Source organism: Venturia canescens, chromosome 7 (assembly GCF_019457755.1).
Source record: "Venturia canescens isolate UGA chromosome 7, ASM1945775v1, whole genome shotgun sequence".
Classification (NCBI taxonomy): Eukaryota; Metazoa; Arthropoda; class Insecta; order Hymenoptera; family Ichneumonidae; genus Venturia; species Venturia canescens.
The window spans coordinates 10647550-10661233 of NC_057427.1; the positions used below are offsets into that span (position 1 = coordinate 10647550).

Below are 13684 nucleotides of genomic sequence, written 5' to 3' on the forward strand. Positions count from 1 at the left end.
CCGCCGCTCACTCATAGCATCTCGCAGAGTTTTTCCTTCTTTTTTGAAGATTAGACTGGAAAAAAAGAGGAAAAAACAAAAGTACCGAGAGACCTTTGCTACGAAAGTTATTGGGTTATTTTTGGATAAACTTTTTTCAGCGTCTTTTTATGGCGCAGCAAGGTGTACTTCCGGTTGTAATGAGGACTGACGATGCTTTTTATTCATTCGTTTCCCTGAAACGAGCATTACGTTATTTCGAGTTTTATGCTCATTTTTATGAGTTTTTGGCTTCATAATATATTCTGTCGTGCATTGTTTTCATTTCGACGGTTGAAAAAGTCTTCGTAATAAAACGGCTGTACCGCACACCGGGGTACAAAAGAGGCGGATCATTTTTTAAAATGTCTGTCGTCGCCCTTTCCCGCGATCCCTGTCACGCTTCGGTCGATTCGTTCTTTACGTATTTATTAATAAAAACGATGAAATCCGAGGGAGGGTATTGCGAGAATTTGCCGAGCGCAAAAGCTACGCGCGAAAAGAGTTCTCGAATCGGGATAAAGAGTTTTGAAAATGAGGGAAAATAGAGTAAAATATTTGTGGGAACAATAGAATGTATGACTGGGAAATACGAGCGGTAACGCCGGACTCGAAAGTTCATTGTTCAACGACAACGAATCGAAAAAACGGACGAAAGGAGAAGAGCAGGGAATTTTAGGTCACGAGCGACCTCTAGCGCGATTCGCGAGGCGCTAAATTTTGACGAATTTGTGGCTGCTGGCGCGTTGAGAGCGACGAGAGCAGTTGCGAATCCGTCAGCCACTTGAGATATCCATTTACAGTAAACGAGTAAATATACGAAAGCACGATGGGGGGACGAGTGAGGTGCGAGAGGGGCGGTCGGGGGACCGAGAGTGATTGAAATTTCGCGAGACTGCTAACTCCGACGCGAGAGATCTTTCACCGCTTATTTGCCATTTAATATTGGATAAGAAGGGAAAAAGGGACGAAAAATGACGCGGAACGGTGAACCGGCAATTGCGAGGCGCGTCCGCCTCTATTTGGAATAGCGGCTCAAGGCTGCTCAACGGTTTGAAAAGATAAACGAAAGTCGTTGCGTTTTCGAACTCAAAAAAACCACGAATTCCCCGAACGGTTGAGAAATTCAATGATTCCATTGCCGCTTTATATTCCTCATAAAGTATTCAAAAAAGAATGTTTCTTTTTTTTTTTTTTTATTCCGCCAATGATAAATGAAGTTCGATGCTATTTTGAAGAGAATTTAATGAAATAATCACTGGGGAATAATGAAACGGTCGAATCGCCGCCAACGAGACCGATAAAATAGAGACTAATAAATGTAAATTTCAACTGACCGGATCGGCATAAATAAATCCATGATCCTCGGCGACTTGTCTCGCGACTCTGCTACCTCCCTCGATATGAGCAGCCCACTGATGCGTCCAGGCCTCAGCACGTCCGAGAATCCCGAACGCGACCACACCAAAAGTCAAAATCCACTTGTCGACGCACATGATCCTTGTAATACGAGAACAACCGCACTGAAATGAACGTTCCGGTCATTCGACACCTTAATTTTAACTTAAACACTCATTTTTCTATACACCTGCTTATTTATTTTCATTGGTTTCATTTGAAATCGATAATCATTAAGGAATTTTTAACGTACGCGAACGATTCGAGAAAAAAAATTGATCGAATGAAAAATTGAGAAATTCGTAGAACGTTGGTGACACAACTCGATGAATAATACGATCGAATCCGCATGCATCGTTACAAGAGTTCTCTCTTTCGAGGTGATTAATCATTCGAGACAATGATGAAATAAGACGGAAAGTTTTTTCTATTCGGAGCAATGAGAGCTGCCAGTATCTCCGAGCCAAGTGAAAGTCGTGATTTTTGGATATACACGTTTACGTAAAAACGCTCCACATTATAAACACTTTCCAAGTTGCAATGGCTACGACTTCAATAAGATCGTATATAAAAACTGCTTTTCGAGTTACGTGCCAAGGCGCAGAATCGAAATGATTTTTTAATTCCTTCAATTCGAATATTAACGAGGAAGCCGATAAATTATTCTGCGAAGCATTCGTATCATTGAATTTATCTCTACGCACGAGTCGCGTGTATCGGACTGAACACCTTTCAAGGTCATCGAACTGTGACTAGTTCAATCACGTGAAAATGGTGATAAAAACGAAGATAAAGGCAGACCCGACGAGACTATGAGTGAAATAAAAAATGCACGAACAAAAATCAATATCCCGGAAACGTTGGAATCTTTCCAAATCTCTTTATCCCATTGGAGGTACCGAAAATTCTCATTGGATCACTTCACTTTCTCAAATCGTGTAATCCTTCGGTTGATTCGAAAAATAGTAATAATTAGAGTTATGAAAAAAAATATTTGCCTGTCATTCGCTACACAATAAAGTATCCTTTCTCGATATATCCGACGAAACCGATCAATTTTGTTTTCTCCAGTGAAACTGATCAATCGAACAGCACAAAGTATTGGTGCGAATTGACGAAAAAACGTTAAAAAATCGAGGTGTATATTCCCTCGGAATGAAATGGATCGGAGGAGGAACGGTATCTTCGAGTTTAGCTTATTAGTTGCACACGTGGTTGAGAGAGAAAAATACACGTCGTCGAGGAAACATTCGCGAAAACGTTGGGTCGGAAGGCGAATGAATTATTATTAGCATTTCACGTATCGCGCCACGTTACGAAAAACGCGTCATCTATAAAATAGGAAAAAAATTGACGATAAAATTGAGCCATTTGCGCGCGCACGTGCACATGAAATTCGTAATGAAAAAAAACGTATTAAAAATCACGGGTACAACAATACGCGTACTCCGAGCGTTATTCGAGGCGCGAAAGAGTGCGCTCGTTCCTCGTACTTCCGTATTCCGTTACGCTCAGAACACAACGAGCCCGCGGTCCGCGTACAACTACTGACCGCCGCGTGCGGCACTAGCGGCGAACGCCAAACGGCGCAAGAGGGAACGAGGAGAGGAGCACGCGAGACACGAGTGGGGGGGGGGGGGGCAGGGAATCGAGAAGAGATGGCGCTGGCGCAGCGACGTTATATCGAGGTACTACAGCAGAGCGGACTATAGCGCCGTGGAAGCTATAGAGAGCAAAATGATCGCGCGAGGCCTCTCTTTGACGCTTCGTTCGCAAAACACGAGACCTTTTCTTAGCTGTATACGTGGTGTCTCGAGACGACCGCGCGGCCTCTAAGGGTACAATCTCCTGCGATCTTCGATAAAACGAAACGACGCTAAAACTTATTACGGGCAAACTCAAATGACGAGAGTACAAGAAAAAGCTACTCGCGAGCGCAGTTTGTTATCTTTGGTGGTTCGATCACATCACCTGTCGCACCCTAACCTCCACTTCTCAGAATTACATTATCTCGATACTTTGGAAAGAGACTCGAAAATTGAAGAAAACAAACCGTGTCACATGGCTTTTCAGCTTTATGCACAAAGAAAAAATGTGTATAATCGCTCAAAAGATACATGTCAATAATGAAAATAAATATTGTTTTTTGCGAAGTCACGAATATCGCGCTCAAGGGGAGATAACGTGGTCTGCTTTTCGGGTTATCAGCAAGCTTCGCTGACCTCTTATCACACTTTAGCATGAAACCGAAATTTTGTTTGGTTCGTCGATAAACGGTATAATTCTAATCCTAAAAATGATGCAATAGTTTTTGGAATTCAGACTGTGAAAAATATGTCGGGCCTGAATCGGATTTTTTTCGATTATTCAATTCGTTCGCGATACCAATCAAGTCACAAATCGGACGCGCACACTATTGGAGAAAGAGAATTTAATTACAGAATAAAACTCAAATGACCAAGTCAGCAGTAAAAAATCGTGATTGGAGCCGAGACCTGCTGACAAAGGCTTCTTATATTTTTTCTAAAATTCATATCCCACTTTGACGATAATCTGTGGTGAGGGAAAGCATCGAAATTTTAAAAGTTTTTAAAATTGCGTGCATGGCTAAATTTCTAAAACAAACGGAGCGCGATTGGCGGAAAAAACTGTCTGCGGATATCGAGCTGCAATTAACCCTGGCACTAGGTAAAACACGGTAAAACAACACGACTACACTACACGAACGAGAGCGAAGGCCATATCCTCGTCTGTATAACGGAATCGAATTTGAGGCATTAAAATAACGCGATAAAAATCATAAAATGAGTGATGCGTCTTGATACAATCATTGACGTTCTCTTGTCGAAAATTTCATTTTTTTCGAATATAGAATGAGGATAAACGTACCGAATTTTCGATTTCAACGGTAGTATTTCGTCAGCATGCTGTCACGAAAATCAACACGTTCGAAGAATCATCAACAGCACTGGAAAAGTAGCACTTACGCAGTAAACTCGCATTATCGATAGAAAACCTCAGAAAAACGTTTTCGAAACGTGTGTTGACTAACATCGCGTATCCAAAAATATAAAAAGTTTTCAACTCTTGTCAAATAATGTTTGTATTCGTAACATGATAGAAGAAACAAATTGACGTTTATGCGCGTGTATATTTATCGAATTGTTAATCGTCCGTGCAAATGTTCGATCAACACGACAATTAATTTGCGCGAACGACCGTGATAATTGAGAATAACAAGTGATGCGAGTTGCTAGTAAAAGAGAGCGAAAGAGAGAGAGAGAGAAACGTAAGCAACACACGCGCGCTGCTCGTACGGGAGCAACGCGTTTGGCCAGCGGAGCCGTTTGACGTTAGTCACGCGCCCGACGACCGGGAACTGAAACGCGCAGCCAGCGCACGGCTCACGTTAACGACGGTTAAGTGGCGAAGCGTAAGAGGGCGCGTGCGCTCGACACGAGAGAACATCTCGTACGGATCCGTGTATTCTCCGTCTCGCATTTTGGTATATATACACATTGAAAAACGCAAGTTGCTATCGCGAATCATTGAGTTCCAATATTTGAGCGTTACATCGCACTATTTCATGCGCGTTTGATTGATGCCGCGTAACATTATTACTCTTAACATATGCTTGAGTCACCGAGTATCAAAGAGTGAATAATTCGCGACGATTCGTCAAAACGTAACCACGTAACGTATTGGAAAAAAGACAAAGAGCATTTTCGCCCCAGCTATTTTATTTCGTGAAAAGCAGTGAACTAGTGCTAATAAAATCAATACAAAACGGTCTGAAACAGTGCAGTGATTCGATCGATTCTTTCGACCCAAGACAGCGTTCGTAATCAAATCAAGTACTGCGCGTACGAGCAAAATATCGTACAAAAACCGACATAACCTTTCATTTCTCTCAGCTCAATTGTGCGACGCGTTTATCAAGAACGAAACTCTCGACGCATGTAAAAAATCTTGAGACTGCAAGCAGTTTACTGGGATTTTCTGAGGAAAAATCATTCCGAGTCGATGAATGGCTTGTTATATAGGATCGAACGGATTGGTGGTGGAGAACAGTATATGTACAAGAACGACGAGAAGCGGCATGGGGGGCGGGAGGGGGGGGGGGGGCAGATGAATTGATGGACAAGAAGCGAAGTGCATTTCAATTCTCTCGACCGTTCCTTGATGCACGTCGATATGAACTATATATACACACATATATATAACATTATAATGGCTGCGCCAACGATCCCATTCGCTCCATCATTTGAGACTATTTTTTTTCCTCTTATTCGCCTCCCTCGTAACTATTCGCATTGATTTTCCGTCGTAACGAAACTCGAGCACACATTTCTCCTATCGGTAAGAAAAAGCTGTTAAATTTGAAAATATTTGATCCTTTATTTTCAGGTGCTGGTTATCAATAACGATTGAGACGCGAGGAGAGTTCGATGTGAGGAACTCGATGGAATTACATTTCATTGCACGGAGTCTGGCAACCAATAGCGAACGGTACTGAAAGAAAATTTTTTGTTTCCACAGCTAGATCGAATGATTTTTTTCCAACGAAATTGCCAAAGAAAAAGAAAAACGAGAACGAGACAACTTTTCGTAGTTATCGACGAAAGAAATGTGTTTGAGCGAGAAAAATGAAAAGGAAGGCGCTTATCCTCCGCAATGGAATGTCCGGCATCGACTGTCGGTGCGGGAAGGAGGGGATTCTTTCTTTTTTCTGGCCCCCGGCAGTAGTACGTTCGAATGGTTCGCACAGCGTGTTCCAAGAGTCTACTCGAGTCTACGAGCGCGCTACGGGGAATGCGGGATATGCTTCGTCCGAGATGGAGAGAGAGAGAGAGAAAGAGCGACGGGGAGGGGGGACAAAGGACGGACGGTGATGGCAGAGGAAGCAAGGCAAGGTACGGACGGAGAATGAAGCGAAAAAGGTGCGTGGATGGAGCGGTAAGGTCTAATGGCAGAAAGACTCGTCTTTTTATTCACTCTTCCATTCTCCTCTGCCCTCGCTTTCCTTGTATCTTTCACTTTCTTCACGACGTCCAGTGTGCGATCGGCCAGTGGGCGAGCGGAATGAGAATCTCGTGAAAAATCTAGGCAGGCGGCAACGCGAGAATGCTGAAAACGAAACGAGAGCGAGAGAGCGAGAGCGACTTGCTCCGCACGCCTTTGTTCCCCCGGGAAAGGCCAGTTGTACATACAGCGTGGGGGTGCGCCCAACAAAGTAGAGACTATGTGTACTCTCAGGTTTCGAATTGCTTTTCCGTGCGCCTTTCGGCTCGTATACTCGTAGAGCCCGATCCGAGCTACGTTCCTGTCCACAGCTCTGGAAGCGATCCCGTTGGGACGAGAATCCTCCGTGAATAATAACAAGCGAGAAAAACTCGACGAAAAAAAATAGTTCCCGACGGAAGCTCGAAGCGGACTGTGGCTCTGGGGCCTCGCGGGAGTGCGGATTTTTACGCTTGCGGGGACGTTGAGACGCGTCGAGTGCTAACGGCAATCGGACACTTGAACTCTGTGGAATAAGAGCGTGAATAATTTCCAATAATTGCGAAACTCCGAGCTGAGAGGGGCGCACTGGATGAAAAATTTTACATCGCCCCACCGCGGCTCAACTTTGCGAGATTTCCTGCTCGAAACACAGCCAAAGTGTCGTGACGATCGTCGCGGAGCGAAATTACCCCGGAGGAGAATCTTCGCTCGGCAAAAATGAAAAAAACTTTCGTAACGTTGTGAAAATGATTAAAATCGAGAGAACAACGTCGCGTGTCGAACTCCGTCATTGGCAGGATTAACCGATCAACGCAACGACTCGAAGCAATGCCGCCGCGTCGGTGTTGAAAGGATGTCGAGCATGCCACTCGTGTCCCTAGTATACTGCTCTCGTGCAGGTATCGAATATTTCGTTGAGCGCGCAGTAGAATATACGCGTATCGGATGACTGAGGTATGCGCATAGCAGTGGCTCGATCTTGTACTCTATATTCCGACATAGCGGGCTTGGGGGATCGAGAGATTCTCAACACACAAAATAATCACGACAGCCCTCAATCTCTCGGAGTCTTTTCAGCTTTCCATACTTCCTTTCAGCTCGTTCCTCCGCTTTTTTTGCCTCCGACAATGCGCGCGCGACCTCTTTAAGGTGATTTTTTAGTTGCGCGGAGCGAATCGATTGCTCCGTGGGGCGCTGAACGCGATCCCGGATCCATTGAGGGTAATCGAGATCTCGATGAATATTCTCGAGACTGTGGAGTTGACGGGAACTCCAAATATCCCTCATTTCAAAGTAAAACCTATCGCTCTTTCCTCGATCATAATTTTCAAGCATACTCCACTATTTTCTCTCTGTCTCTTAGCTCGTAAACTTTATGATGATCGCGCGGCCTCGCTCGAGCCGAAACAGTAACGCGACGCCCCCCCCCCCGTCTTGGCCGCCTTCTCGCAAACTTTGAATTTTACTTCCGTTCTGCGGTTTCACTCCTCGACGAACCGGAAGTTCCGAGGAACCGAGCGCCCTCAGCACTTTCGGTTAACGTTGTAACTCCCGGCTCTGCGTATAATCCGGCGGACTTCTCGAGACTCCCGGTACGTGTCCGAGTCAGCAGCGCGCAGCCTACATTTTCGATTTTCATTATTCGGTCAGGAGGCCGCGCCGCGCGCGGGCAGCCGAGTTTTTCAGAGGTAAACAAATGCGGGCTCGAGTCTCTCTCGCAAGAGCGTTCGAATCAAAGGTCACGGCGGAGCATCGGTTCAGAGCTCTCTATACTGGGAACGGCGCGCGCTCGTATCTTTCTCCAATTCGATGCATTCGTTGGATCGGAGCGCAGCGACGGGCACGAGTCTTTTTATCCACTTTTGCCGAGTTCTAAAATCTCCTCTCTGACGTCGCATTCGTTTTAATGCCTCCGCGTTCGTTTCCACTCCCCGTTATTCCTCAGGGCCTTGCGTCCAGAATTTTCAAAAAATCGGTTTTTTACGCGGATCATTATTCTCTGTAGGTTTAGGCGTATTTCTGCGAAAGTCGATTGTTAAAGTTCTCGATAGATCGAAAGTTTTTAGCGCACTTGAAACTTTAAGGAGTTTATAAAATTTCGTGATAACATTCTTCGGCATCGAATATATACAAATGCAATTTTTTTCGAATTTTTTTACCACATGGTTATCGCGTAATCGAGCGTTAAATCCAAGTTCTTAGGCACGAGGTGTATAACTGTATATATGTAGAAACTCTATGCTTGTGCACGTGAACTTTAGTGTTCCATTATACTCGAAGCTATGTGGTAGAAAAATCTTGAAAAATTTATATTGTCTTATATATTTTAAAAGAATGCATTTGCCAAATTTTACTAAATTCTTATCATTTTGAAATTCCCCTCCCTTCTTAAATGTGTTTTTCTCAAAGCTACTTTTTCCGGCACGGTCTGCAGGATAACTCGTACAGTTTTTAGTATTTTGTTCATGCTTTTTTTTCGTAAATATTCGAAAGTGTTTTCTCTAGAGTCTGTCCAGTCGGATTTGTGATATTGCGATTAAAAGATTTTATAAAGATAATTAAAGCGTGGCATTTGTTACAGGAAATGCAAACTTTTTTAAAACTCCCGTAAATTGCTAAATTGATCGAATTTCAAAAATCCGGCTCGACGGACTATTACAAATGTTATTTAACAACATTTTTTCTTACGTTTTCCAGATATCTATCAACATTTCAAGAAGAACCGATGCGAACCGTGGAGCAACTTTTTTTTCGCAGTGCTTCGGGGAAGGTGATTTTGAATCAAGTAATTTTTGAATGAAAAAAACGGAAAAAATCTTAATCAAAGTTTAAATTCTAATAGACAACGTGTAAAAATGATTTTTATTATTTTCTATTGCCATCTCTTCTAAAAACAGTTTTCCTTTTATCGCGTTTCAGGCACTGCTCGCGACGTACGCAAGGCGTTGAACGATAATTTATGAAGAACGAAACCGCGTACCTGAGTTGGTGGATTTGGGATCGATCGGGCGTCACATCGGTGGCCTTACGATCGCCTATCGGAGCCGCACATTCGTAACTCCGCGCGTTCCATCCGTTTGCCTCGTTCGTTCCTCCCCGCCGCCGTGTCGCTTCCCTGACACAGGCATCGACCCTATTTGAACACAGAAATAAAGAAAGAATGACAGTACGGACGGGGTTAGCGCGAGAGATGAGAAGGAATGTGCCGCTGCGAGGAAACGCTCGTTTTATTCGCAACAGCACTCGCCGTGGAGCGATGCGACGGATCGATACGACACGAAAAATCGTTCGAATTAACATTCCACGGAATAAATATGAAACTCACACGCAACCTGCTCCTCGCGCGGTTACGCTCCAAGGTTTCCCCTCCTTAGGTTTTCTCATTTATAAAACACACACACCATCTTTTTAGTATCGTGGGCTGGTAAAGGCGAGAGGAGGAGACGCGAGCGGGGGGGGAAGAGAGAACACGCGAGGTCACGGACTCCGAGACGGTTGTTACACGCGCCGAGAGTTCGCGTACACAGCGCACCGTGGAGAGCAAAGTCATGCCTTTATGCGTGCACCGTACTTACTCTCCTGTCCGGAGGTATTCGCCCATGGATCGCTCCGTTGGCCTATGTATTCGTGTGCATTCGTGGCCGGTGTGTTTAAGGCGATCGCACGTCTGCGATAGAGAACGAGTTGTTTAACAAAAGGCCTTAAACAGGAAGATTTACGAAGCGACCGGCTCGAGGGTTCTTTTCTTTTTTATTTAACCATTTTTCTCAGCCGACGCAGCGTTTTAAATGTCTGAATCGCGTGCTGTGGCACGTTGAAATCTCTTCCGAGGAAATATTCGTCGATATCCTCGAGGCCGCGAAACGATCGGGAGTGATCGAGAGATTCGGACGTCGCCGATCGGAAGAACGATTAACTTGGGACGTGCCGAAACCGTTTTTCGCGGGGGACTTTCTTCGTCTCTTGGATCGAGGGAGGTTACAAAAGACTGATTGATGGCGTCAACTGCATTCGAGGATTCGCTAAGAAATTGGGAGGAATTTATGGACTCTATGACCGAGGACGAATCAAAAGGGCCCGAAAAGTTGCGATTTCGCGCACGACTTTTGTCGAGAAAAATGAAAAGTCGGAGAGCAACGGGAAGACTCGTTCCACCCCCCCGAAGTTTCTAGTGGCTCGAATAATAAAAATGAGAATCTACTTCGGTCTCTTTGGCACTCCGGCGCAACAGCGAGAGCGAGCGATAGATCAGCTTTAATCGAGAGCGGAGCACGCTGCTCGGTAACGGATCCCCCTCGAGTTGTCAACAATGCCGGTGCACAGACAAACTGTGTCACACATTCGGAGAGGGCACGCCGCGCACGAGGGTGTTTGCGCGTGCATGTGCTTAAGCTCGCCCGAATCAACAGTCTTCCCGAACAAAAGACAGACTCCCCGAGTCGCCCGATTGGGTTTTTCTCTCGCCGGAGCTATCGTCACGCGCCATTTTGTTGGCCGGATTTCGATTAACGTGAGTCAACAATCCCCCCGTGGAGGCCGCCTCTCGGATCGCCAAACACTCAGATTTCGTGCGAATCTGTTGAGATCGGGGCCTCGAAAAGCGGGGAATAACGCTTTCGAGGCAGGCCTCGGGACATTGGCTCTCGCTGCGATCCCGCGACCAATGCGTTCCCCCTGTCGGAGCGACGTTGAAATCGAGCTTTTCTCGTTTATTTTCCAGCTTCTTTGAGCTCGCCTGCTCTTGCTCCCGAAAGCATTTCCGATGGGTCACGATCTGCGGTGCGCGTTTCGCAACGCAGCGCCGCTCTTTCCGCTCGTGTTTTTCCTCTACAATTAAAACTCGCTTTATATTGTTGTTTTCGCGTAAGACAATGAGCGCAGTCGACGTGGGAAAAGTTGCTTCGCCCGCACGCTTCCACAAAACTCTCATTGTCATCCAGCTACAATCCTCGCGAGCGATTTGCAACGATTCATTTTTCCACGCGGATACTTCGTCATTGACTGAGACATCGAGACGCCTCGCACACCGTTGCTGATTGCGTAGCAGCGAAACCGAGAGAATTGTACGACGTGTGGAAAATATTGAGGAAACTGAACGCCGCGCAGCGAGTCGACTCGAAGGAGAACGAAAAGGGGGTAAAAAACGAATGCCGCGAGGCTGAGAGTCGAAGCGCGAGGCCCGGAGCAGCAGCGCGGACAGCTGGCACAGCGCCGCGGCAGCCCAAAGGCAAAGGGGTTAATAGGCAATCCTCCCTGCGAAGCCCGAATCCGGGCTTCGGAGTACGAGAGCAAAAGACTTCTCGGCGCGCGGATACGAACCAAAGAAACCCCGAGATAAAGGGAGAACTCTCGGCAGTTTTATTCGTCGAGTGAAACACACGCGAAGGGTGAACGCTCCGCTGCACCCCGGTCATTATTCCTCGAGGCTTGTTCTTCGATTGTTTTAATCGGATCAGTCGCTGCGCGTGATCCTACGTACGGCCGACGCGGTATTCCGACTTTGGATTTTTTAAACATCAAAAATCCTGAGATTCGTTCAGGCTTGTCAGATTTTTCCCGAGCACGAATAAATATTTCGATAAAAATTCAACGAAAGCGAACGATCGACTGGTGAAAAAACTTGAAATTAATTTCGGATTTTGGAAAGAGATTCAGTGAAAATCGAAATCAATAAATATTCGCGGATCTTTAAAGATTTTGAAATACTGAAAAGTGGGAGAGTGAAGCTCGAACGAAGCTTCTTCGCGAGAAAAATTTTCTTTCCATTACACCAAAAATAATATTTTCCTCCCACGTGACTTTCTTGCCAAACGAAAGTTCCAATTTTTTGCACACCCTCCAAACTTTGTAGAAACGTATTTTTGAGGCGTGCAGAGGAGAACTCGGAAGCACTACGGAATCGCGTACAATTTTGTGTCAACGTCGATACACGTGGTTCGTATGCGCGTATAAAATTTGTCTCGAGAACATCCAAACCTGTGTCTATATGCGCTCGGGACTATTACGTTCGCCCTGTCGCTCGTAAAGTTTATCTCTCTTCCTCGGTGTCTCTCGACTCTGTCAAAAATATACGAGCGTGCACGCCGGGCGTGCACAGTTGCAGTTGACGACGGGTACGCGCGCGGCGAGCATGGATCACGCTCTATATAACTCTCCCCCTACTTCCGAGGTGGCGCTTTTTGACGCTCTAAACATCGCTCGACGCCGGAATCTTTCCCCGCGTTACCAGATTTCCAGAAGCACGGACAAAACTTGGAAAATAAAATGGACGAAAAGTAATCGACGTTTGGGGATTCTTCGATGCTTTTACAGTCGACATTTAATGGCAAATCTTGGAAGATTCATTGCTCGAGGAATGGAGAATAAAAATAACTGTGTTCGAGTAACAGACTCGGAAGTGTTGAGAGCTATTTGAGGGAGTGGAAGACTCTTATGCCAAAATGAACGCTTCTATGAGCTCTCGAGGCCAAAAAATGTTGACGGAACATTATCGCGGATTGTAAAAGCAAACGATTGCATTAGCGAACCCACCAACGCTCGCGGAGGCTGCGGCTACGGTGCGAGAGAATTCTCCCAAAAATATGGCACTTGGAAGGCGAACGAATAAATGAGGGGATTCTAATTCTTGAGGATGACGGCAGGACGTTTGAAGCATCGATCGAATTGGGTTGAGCAAGCGTGAAAAACTGAATACCTGGTGAAACGGTATCTTCCCTCCTTTATTTATCTTCGATCGGATCAGCACTGAGGGATTCTCGGCACTGCGCACATTTTTCTGACTCGCGAGTCCCCGAACTTTCCATAAACGCAAGTTTTAATTAAAAGGTGGAAAATCCGGTCGAGCGGGTCGAAACATTGCCACAGTCGATCGCTCTGTTTTCGATCGTCAAACCGGAAGCCCCGGAGCACGAGCAGCAGCGATGGAAGTACTGGTAATGAGCACGAGTTATATTGTCGTTCGAACGTCACATATTTTCGGTTCGACGAGCGAGGCGTGTAGGAGCTTCGGCCTGTGTGACAACGACACGGGGAAAGACGAGACCGCGTCGCTATTTCTGCGCTCGGGAACGGAAGCAGTGCACGTGGAGCGATGGAATGACGCTTCGCGTATGATCGTATTTCCGTAACTGTTTCCTCGTTGATCGAATTCCCTCGCGTATAATGGGCAGATCATTAGCGAGAAGGACGCCGGAAATATGAGCGCGAGAGCAGTGGGAAGCTGCACTCGCCGCTTTTCTTACGAAATAAATAATGAAAGGATCGC

The 13684-nt window shown here is 45.7% G+C and overlaps 1 protein-coding gene and 1 long non-coding RNA gene across 5 annotated transcripts in view; one reads left to right on the forward strand and one right to left on the reverse strand.

Annotated features, from left to right (window-relative positions):
- Positions 1-4799, reverse strand: part of LOC122414227 (furin-like protease 1) — a 114913-nt gene extending 110114 nt beyond the window's left edge. Inside the window, exons 1-3 of one of the 4 annotated variants that reach the window (XM_043425290.1) lie at positions 2864-2939; positions 2415-2747; positions 1356-1541 (exon numbers count right to left, since the gene is read on the reverse strand). In XM_043425290.1, the coding sequence (XP_043281225.1) occupies positions 1356-1514 (159 nt within the window). In that variant the 5' untranslated portion in view covers positions 1515-1541; positions 2415-2747; positions 2864-2939. Of the gene's footprint in view, positions 1-1355; positions 1542-2414; positions 2968-4305 lie in introns of those variants that run through there. The other 3 variants (XM_043425291.1, XM_043425289.1, XM_043425288.1) reach the window with 3 other exon arrangements.
- An 810-nt stretch (positions 4800-5609) lies between these two features.
- On the forward strand, positions 5610-9751 carry LOC122414228 (uncharacterized). The gene is made up of 4 exons (XR_006261722.1): positions 5610-5925; positions 6029-6329; positions 9118-9190; positions 9340-9751. It is a non-coding gene; the product is annotated as an uncharacterized lncRNA (long non-coding RNA).
- The last annotated feature ends 3933 nt before the right edge of the window (positions 9752-13684 follow it).